The sequence below is a fragment of the Medicago truncatula genome, chromosome 6 (assembly GCF_003473485.1).
Source record: "Medicago truncatula cultivar Jemalong A17 chromosome 6, MtrunA17r5.0-ANR, whole genome shotgun sequence".
NCBI lineage: Eukaryota > Viridiplantae > Streptophyta > Magnoliopsida > Fabales > Fabaceae > Medicago > Medicago truncatula.
In genome coordinates this window covers 39,103,865-39,113,417 of record NC_053047.1, presented here as the reverse complement: position 1 = coordinate 39,113,417, position 9,553 = coordinate 39,103,865, and the positions used below count along the sequence as shown (strand labels likewise).

Here is a 9,553-nt window from a genome sequence, read left to right as displayed (position 1 = left end):
TCCTATAAAAAAGTCTTGTTAACGAGTGTCCGGGGCACTCTTTAAGAATTTCAAAAGAAGAAATTATTTTATAAAAAAGTTAAGTATTTTAATTTCTAATGCATTGATTACACATATTTTTATAAAAAGTTACTATTTAAGGATCTTAAAGAGTGTCCCAGGAACATTCGTTAACATTTCCCAATAAAAATTTCGTTTGAAGGACAAATTAGTTTATCTATTGTAATGAGTTAAAGACTAATATGTTCTTCGAATGAAAATATCAAACTATTTTGATATTATTATTATTATTATTATTATTATTGTTTTGTCAAGGATAAATTAAGTTGTGAGAAAATTGTAAAGGATCAAATTTAACCTTCACTCAAAATATAAATAAGTTGTTTAAATATGATGTATCATTTTCAGAGCCACTTGAAAATTCCTTAAAATTTTGTCGTTAGGATACTCTTATAAGAGATTTTCAATTAATATTTAGTTTTTTATTAAAAAAATATCAATTAAAAGAGCTTATGATACACTGGTTTTAAAAAAAGTATTAGAAAATTTGTAGACATCTATAGAGAAGCTGAGATTCGAAATCAACTTATCCAAAATCAACACTCCTATTTCACCACCACCTCATATTTAACCTTTGCTCAATAAAGTGAACCATAATAGGGATATTTTGTCTGTCAGTTAAATATTATTTAACCTTTGCTCAATAGGGTGAACCAAAATAGGGATATTTTGACTATAAGTTAAAATTGTCCCTATTCTTAAAAAAAAAAGTTAAAATTGTCAGAAATCATACACAAGAATCTTCAAATTCACTTTTGACCATAAGTTGAGTAAAAAAATTGCCCCCTCGAAACAATGTCCAAGCACAAGAGCAATCTCCACATCTCATAATGCAATCTAACCATAAACATTATATTTTGTAAAAAAACACAAAGAAGAAAATCTTAAACAGTATTCAAACAACATTAATAATTTTGTTTTTATTAACACTAATAAAAAAAAATTGATTTAATATTAGAGAGTTAGAAGAAACATCAATTCTATAGAGTTTCTACATTAGGATAACAATAAGCAACATTTTCAATACGTTTAAGTTATTATGAAAATATCTTTAATTAATACTTGTCTGGTGTTTCTTTATGCGATAATTATTGCCATGTCAAGTTGTATTGTTATTTTATATGTTGTTCAAATGAATTGTATTCTTCTATTAAGAAATTGATATATTTTTACCAAGAGGAGTTATGTCTAATGAAAGATACTAGCCTTCTACAACACGACGAATTAAGATTCAAATATAAGCGAGAGGGATGCCACCAACATTACCTCGGCGAAAGAAACCAAAACAAAACAAAAAATAAAATATTTTTTTGTTCTAAAAAAAATGTCTTTAATTGGCAACAATAATAAAAGTTCAATCTCAAGGGGGTTTATGATAAAAAAAAAGTAGTCAAAATCCCAAATAATACTTCATTATAAAAGATGTGACAAATCAAGTGTATAAACGGTTAGGAACTTTTCCAACATCTCAAGTCTTGTATCAATTTATCATAACTCCCTTCATAAAATTAATTACTCAAATCGTTTGGTATATCACATTTCTCCCTCTAATTTATTTATCAGGAAAAAGATGCATTTTGCAGTGAACAAATGCATATATAATCAGTAATATGAAATTGAGACTGTGCTATAAGAATGCACACTGTGTTAGCAACAAACAAAAACAATTTAACTATACCAATCAAGAAAGATGATGGAAAAAGTGAGCACAAACAGAAATAGTAAAAGAAATGTTCTGCTGCTGCTATTCCGCTGAATGGCTTGTGAGAGTTCTTTGTTACCAAGCTCAACATTCTTAGTAGCTTCAACAGCCTGTAAAAGGCAACAGAACCGTTAAGCTTCTCACAAATTTAGCATACACATTGTTGTTGGCAATAAGAAATTGGCCGGTTATCTTACTATACTAGAGCCATCGAAAATGCGGAAAAATTATGCATCAATTGTATGAAAACAATACAGAGGATATGGTTATTAGGGGTATAAAGATATTGATTATGTAATGTAGTTTCAAAATTTTCAGTATTTTACTCCTCAGGCACTTTTAATTGACTTATTTCAGGTTGTCATTCATTTAGGATTACTATGATAAATATTAGTTTTGCAGATTTAAGCCTTGAATTTGAGACTGAATCAACCATCACAACTCTGTTTCTCCCTATGTCATCTATTTCTTTCCTTCTTCAACTCTAATTACCTCCCTCATCTCTCTAACTTTCTTTCTAACCTTTTCAAACCACCTAGCTTATGAAAGCTATAGATTTACGCTCTACACTACCCACTTGCCAAAATATGTAGATAGATGAACACCGTTAAAAGATCCACAAAAACAGAAACATAAACAACCAAACAAACAAATAGAAGGGTGAAGAATATGATATGTTATCTAACCTGGTCATACAAATGCTCAATTTGTTGAGCTTGTTGCAAAACATGTGTAGCCATCAGGTGATTTAATGCAGACATTTCCACCATCTTAGTCTCAGTTTCTTGAACTGTGTCCAGAAGACTAGACAATTCAACCTACATAAGAAAAAAAGCCTCAAATAAATAAATGATACATCAAATAACAAAATAAGTTGTATTCTAACAACTTGAAAGGAATTGATCTTTATCACCTGAAGGGCACGTGTTTCATCATCCAATAGTTGTTGTTGGACTCTTATAGGCTCACTGCGCAACTCATCAGGCTCCCTGAGCTCCACATCACCTGAATTAGAGGTTTCGGTAGAATCTTTCTTGGTTATACGATTAAGTTTTCTTCGTGGTATTGCCCTATTAATAGCATCCTGGAAGCGTATAGCTCTGAGCTGATCAAACTGTGCCGTAACTGAATGGAGTCTCTCACTTAAAATTAGAACCTAAAAAATTAGGTTAACATTAGAACCCAAAAAGCAAACAGCACCTTAATTCATGAATGTAACAGTATTCAGTGTTAGTACTAGTATAACATCCACATCTTGCATTTTTATATCGTAGTACTTGCCATTGTACAGGTTCTTGTATCAGGTAGATAGAGTAGTTGTTAAAGGTTGAAACTTAATATGCTGAGTCAATATATTCAGTTAGTGTTGGTAACTAGTAGCTACTTTAAGACTCTTAGGCTTAGTGCCTATAGAAGTCCCACCGTATACTCTGAAGTATATAAGAATCATTTTTATCAACTCTCATTACAGAGACGGCACTTTCTTTTCCCTCAACACATTCTTTCAAACACTCTTCAATCACTCAAACGCTAACATGGTATCTACTCTAGAGCCTCTACTTGGGCCTTAAACTAGCAATAATGACATAATCACCAAGAGTCTAAGATCTACAACCTGTTTCTTGAGCCATTGGTGACGTAAATCCTCTCTCTGGCTATCCTATTAATTCATCCAAAACTCCAGTTCCTACTAAATTGACTTCTCAGCACCAGTCAACTTCACGTGCACTATTTCTGCCAAGCTAGCTGTAAATCCTCAGATTACAGCACAGTATACATCTGAGATAGACCAAGAACTTGATGTAGTCACGGATGCTTTGAGCTTAGAACCTGTGCACAATTTCTCAATAAATTTGGCATCATCCATAGATTGACTAGCACATCTAACCAAAATGGTTTGGTTGAAAATAAATTGACAAATAGTATAAAAGGGTCTAACTCTACTTGCCCATCCCTCCTCCATACCGCTTTCCTAATGGGATTTCAGTTTTTGCATTGCTGTATACCTATCAACAGACTCCGTTCATCAGCAATCTAATTATATTCCCCATGCCACACTTAATAAGTTCCTACCCTACCTCATAACAAGGATTTAAGAACATCGGACATGCTTGCTTTTCATTTCTGATGCCTTACAATCAGCCTAAAATGGATTTCAGATCCAAGGAGTGTATTTTTGGGTTTATCACACAATCACAAAGGGTGCAAATGTCTTGCAAGATGGTTGCATCTGGGCATTTAAGGATGTTATGTTAAATGAGTATTGGTTTCCATATCCAATCCTATTTCACACTTCTTCTGTCTCCATCTACCTCTTCATCTATATGACCAGAATACTACCATATCAGGTTATGCAAGTCTACACGAGTTTACATAAAGATTTATAATCGAGTTAACAAGAAACAACATTTGTAACAATCCAAGTGCAGTTTCTATGGTCTCATAGTCCAGTTTTACATATTCAGACCAAGCATATAGAGTTAGATCCAGTTTATGTCCATAAGAAAATTATAAAGAAAATTCTTATGATTTCTCATACCCCAGCATAGTATCAATTGGTTGTCTCTCTTACTAAACCTATCTCTGCTACCAGATTTTGTGATCCTTCCTCCAAACTAAGGGTGTTTTACCAGCCCTGAATTGCGGCCTCCGCTGAGTTTGAAGAAGGGAGACAGGTAGTAACTAGGTAAACACATTGTATTTTTGTATAATATAAACTTCCCCTTGTACAGTTGCAGTGTTGCTATTTATGTATAACTCAGTTAACTATGGTATCAGGTAGTTAGCTGTTGTAACTGCTGAGTCAGCTAGCAGATGCCTTAAGCGTTAAGCCTCTTCAAGCTACATACCTATAATTTTGTCTAAATTCTCATAACACACAGCACTTTTCTTTCAGATCATGTTCTCTCAAAACACTCCTCACTCAATCAAACTCTAAGTTTCAGTAACCGGAGTTCAATAGAGCAACTTTAAAAAAGTACTTTCTGTGCATGAATCTTTATAGTAATGTGGCCTGTGTTTTCCCTCAGGAAAGGGGATGAGCAATCTATACTGTTTAGCTATGTTGGCAACACCATGCAGAAAATAAATAACTAATAAGTTAATAATTGAAAATATAACAAGCACTAGTCCATACCACGCCATGTTTGTGGGCAATGGTGTCGGCGTTAGCCTTTGCAGTTGTAATGCCAAGCCAACCTTTTGAGTTTTCCTCTTCGTTGTTTATACTATTCTTAAGAACGTCAATTTGTTCCTGGCAAGTTTTAATAAAAGCACTAACCTGCACCAAATTAATAACAAAATAATAGTAAATCATAAGCAAAACTTTGTACAACATTTCAAGATGTTTAACTAATTTATATACAATAAAGGAACTGCAAACATGTTGGCTCCATAAAGAAAGATGACTTAAAGGAAAGCTATATAGAAAGGCGAAGATGCAAACAAGTCAATGGGAGAAAATTGTATTGATGCAAGACAAGAAACAAAGTCTATTTAGCAGTTACATATATAAATTAAATAGGTCTCGCCATTTCGCATATCAAACTTCTTAACAGACTTAAATAAAGTTCTATTTATAGATTGTGGAGAGCGCATTGATGTCAACAGAAGATGTAAAACCAAGTATGTGAAAATTCAACTTTTACTGGTTTATGGGAACCCTTTAGGACGGAAGTAAAATGAGACCCAATGTGATCTTATAATGACAGAACTGATAGTCATGTCATAACTAAGTACCAGCCTAAGAAATAGAATTTAGTTAGACCTGTAAATATAAAATAATAATTCACAAGCCAAATTGCTAGGCTGGCTAAGAAAACAAATTTAAATTGTATGTATTACATCTTAGTGAGAAAGTTGAAAATTATCGATGTTAGAGACGAACATACAATGAAGAAATATGTGAAAATCCCGATTATTACCAAGAACCAATCAGAAATAATAATGATAGTGATCAAGGCAGGAAATGTAATACCAATCAATATTTTCTGATTATTAATTAATTAACATGCAAAAATACTTTCAAAACTAGCATATCAGCTGATGTCACATGCTTACTTCTTGCTCAATGCTATCTCTCTCATGTTCAGTTGTTCGATGCAGATCTGTATAGTCCTTTCTATGCTTTAACAAAAAATGGTCCAATTCTCCAATACTCTCGAGCTACTAACAACAAACAAGGAGAAGCAATATCAAATCAAATATACATCATTTAAAAGTAGTGCTGCTTCCTTTGCTTAATGAAACAACAACCATTAACTTCTAAAGCACAAACAAAATCATTACCAATTATACAGTGACTAATTTGATTTTCTCCTAAAGTAACTAGCGTTGTCAAATAGTGGCACTATAGCGTAGCAGAATTAGAACATATCGCTACTGTTCCGTGAAACTATATTTAGTACAAAGTGTTTTCAAACAGTGGCTACAACGCGCTATAATGTTGTACCGTAGTGGAATTTGAACAAACCGCTATTTTCTGCAATCCACGATTGACAACAGGGAAAGCAACATTATGCCAGAAGTTAAAATATCAATGCTGAGCCTACCGTCTTAAATGCAGCTTTGGTGAATGGGGACCTTTGTGGAGGTTTATGAATAATGAAAGATGCCAAAATGGATGCCAATTTAGCCTGCAAAGGAATGAAAACACACCACACAAGAGTCAAAGTTCAAACCAGACAGAATAAGATTGATCCAGCAACAGATAGCAATACTAAACATTCAATTTTCAAGATTCATGATACTGAGGCAATTTTTTTTTTTTGCAAAGGAAAAAGATCATGATTTGAATTATTAGGAATAGAAATTATAATAGTGAATGAGAACTTAGGAAGAGAAATGAATTGAGGGTAGTGAAGCTTCATATATACCTCATCATATCCCAAAGAGCGAGCACTTTGGCGCACGGCATCTTTGAAGTCCTCAGTCCTATCCCTTGCCTTTGCCATTTACGAATATCCCAAATCTGTTATCATCAATCATCAGTGGAGGTTCACAAATTTTTGTATTCTACAAATATAACTCCCAATAAAAATATATTAACTACTAAAAACGACATACAGACCAGACCACACTACCAATTGGAATCTCTCAATACATATAGAAAAAAATCAAATGAAATGGATGGGTGAGTGAAATGAGACCATTGAAGATTTTCTAGTTTCTTACACAGACCTCTTTTTTAAGCTAATGTCACTCATTACAATATTTGTTTTACTTCCAACGATTTTAGTTAGTAAGGCAGGTCCGATACTCACTATATACCATCAAGAAACAGTGTCGTCATTGAAAATTACATCTAAAATATTAAGATACATAGTTAAGCCAGTCTGCATTGTTTACCAAAACTGGGCAATTATGAACATTAACCAAGAAATGGTACCAAAACTCAACCATGCATCCATTCTCACGTTCAATTTAAGAAAAACACAATCCTAAACATACATAAAGTGTACTTAGAAACTACCTTGTTGGAAACCGTTGTTTTACTTCAACATATCATGTAGCAGACTTCTCACATGATAAACATTCCTCTCGATGTAACAGAAAGGCCACAAAATGTTTCACTTACTCTATGCTTGAATCAACAGTCTATTTAGCTTATGTTTAGCCATTTGAAGATATTATTCATAACAAAACGTAAAAATCATCATATTTTATGTAAACACTTTTAAACTACTATCCTATTCCTTCTATCACAAATGTTACATGAAATGCTCTTAGCCATGGAACACAGACACTTGATTCTCAGCCTTGAAACATCATCTATATAAAGAATAAATGTTAATAGGAAGGTCTGCAAACCCATAGTTGATTGTGCTGTGATATACTACTTTTGGAAAAGAAAATATATCAAAGACATTGTGAGTTGTGACCATTGCTAAAGAGGATAGAAAAACTGAATGAGCATTTATACACGAATAAAAAAATAATAATAATATGGAAACAGGAATAAAAACCCAATTTGTTGTGCTATGCAAAATCACTTCTTGCAAAGTTGAATAAAACCTAGTTTGTTGTGTGTGGGCTACTGATGCATGTGCGGATTGACAGTGGATTTGGTTTGGCAGAATCACAGTGTCCCTGTGATTTTGTTTAATCTCCAAAGTGTAGCTTTTGCCAAAATTGAAGTGACTCACCGTGATTCTGACAATCACATTGTGAATCCAAACATGAACATCAGCCAAAAATTTTTACCTCATAAACTATTCAAACAGATTCTAATTTTTTTTAAAATAATGTGATTTTTCTTTCTTCGTTTCCACCACATTTTACTCATATAAAACAATGGTTTTAAATAGCAGCTATAGCGGCACTATATTGCTATGGCGTAGTGGAATTTAGACAAACTGCTATTGTTCTGTGATACACTATTTAGTACAAAATGTTTTCAAATAGTGGGCATACGGCATATAGCACTATTGCGTAGCGGAATTTTAAAAATCCGCTATTCGAGATTGACAGCAATGGTGTTAAAAAAGAAACCACTTGGATATATCAAAAATCCTCAACTAACAATCACAAAATCCCCAATTTTGAACGTATCAAAAACCTTAGCAATGATTTCATAACATAAATATATCGCCGGTGATCTGGATTATACAATCAATCATCAATTAAACATAATTAGAGTCAAACGCAAAAAATCCCAAATTGAGTAACCCTAATAATTGAGATTCAAAAAAGAAAATGGAGAGAGAGAGAGAGAGATAGAGGATACCTGTTATTGTGCGAGACTGGGAGAGAGACGGTGCAGAGGGCGGACTTGGAGGTGGTAGGCGGCTAAGAGGCTGCCGCCGGTGGATTGGACGGAGGCGAAATGGGAGATGGGATGAAACTGTAGAGAGAAATGTTAGATGCGAAGTAGGGAGATCTTTAAGGTTAGGGTGCAAATAACATATTTTAGAGTGGTCAAAACATAAAAAGTAGGGTAGAATCTCTAATTTTTTTAAAGTTGAGGTCTAAATGTGTGAGACAATTTAACTAAATCTCTAGAAGTATCAAATCAAAATGTTAAAAGGAAAAAAATAAAATACTACCCCCTCATATGTACTCATTTCCCTCAAAAACAAATGTAGTGTATGATTGGTTAATTTTTTTGAGTATTTATGTCCAAAAATATTAGAGTATATTAACTAACAAGACATTTTTAAGAATTAAACTAAAAAAAAAAAAAAAAACACATTTGAGATATATTTAGATTTGTTTGTAATTTTGATCACAGTGCCGTTGATTTATTTATAAAATTTAATTTAATTTAGCTTCTCACAATTTGCTCACAACTCAATTTAATCTTCGATAAAAAATAATATTTAAATTAATTTTTGATATTTTCATACTTGAGATAATCAGTCTCTTTTTTTAAAAGGGGGAGATAAATTAATCTCGAATTCATTATTATAGTAGAGAAACTAATCTATCGTTTGTAAAAAATATCATGGACTAACTGAAACATTATTTTTTTGTGAGAGATTAAATTATATTCGCAAATGGTGAGAGATCAAAATAATTTTTTTGTCTTATTTATTATTATATAGTACAATTGTTTCGATGCCCCTCATTTGTTGTCCACACTGCAAAGTAATAACTTTTCTGCAGAAAAGAAGTGAAAGCTGCATACATGTTTTCTAAGGTTTGAATGTGCTTAATATTTTCTTGTTGAGCCTTTTGCATGCAACTCTATCCACTTGATCAGAGACACAAACGATTGTGTCAAACCTTATACATGAGAGTTACATCAAATTGGTATGTTGATTCACCTTGATATCTCTTAACAAAATTCATACA

At 32.8% G+C, this 9,553-nt stretch overlaps 1 protein-coding gene across 1 annotated transcript; it reads right to left on the bottom strand.

Moving 5' to 3' along the window:
• Nucleotides 1-1,535: 1,535 nt before the first annotated feature.
• LOC25496850 (syntaxin-81) lies at nucleotides 1,536-8,656 on the bottom strand. The gene is made up of 8 exons (XM_013597559.3): nucleotides 8,487-8,656; nucleotides 6,637-6,731; nucleotides 6,313-6,396; nucleotides 5,822-5,926; nucleotides 4,899-5,042; nucleotides 2,676-2,918; nucleotides 2,449-2,580; nucleotides 1,536-1,872 (listed from the first exon to the last, which is right to left on the bottom strand). Exons 2-8 carry the CDS (start codon nucleotides 6,712-6,714, stop codon nucleotides 1,729-1,731), a joined length of 930 nt encoding a protein of 309 aa, XP_013453013.1. The 5' UTR covers nucleotides 6,715-6,731; nucleotides 8,487-8,656; the 3' UTR covers nucleotides 1,536-1,728.
• Between the last annotated feature and the right edge of the window lie 897 nt (nucleotides 8,657-9,553).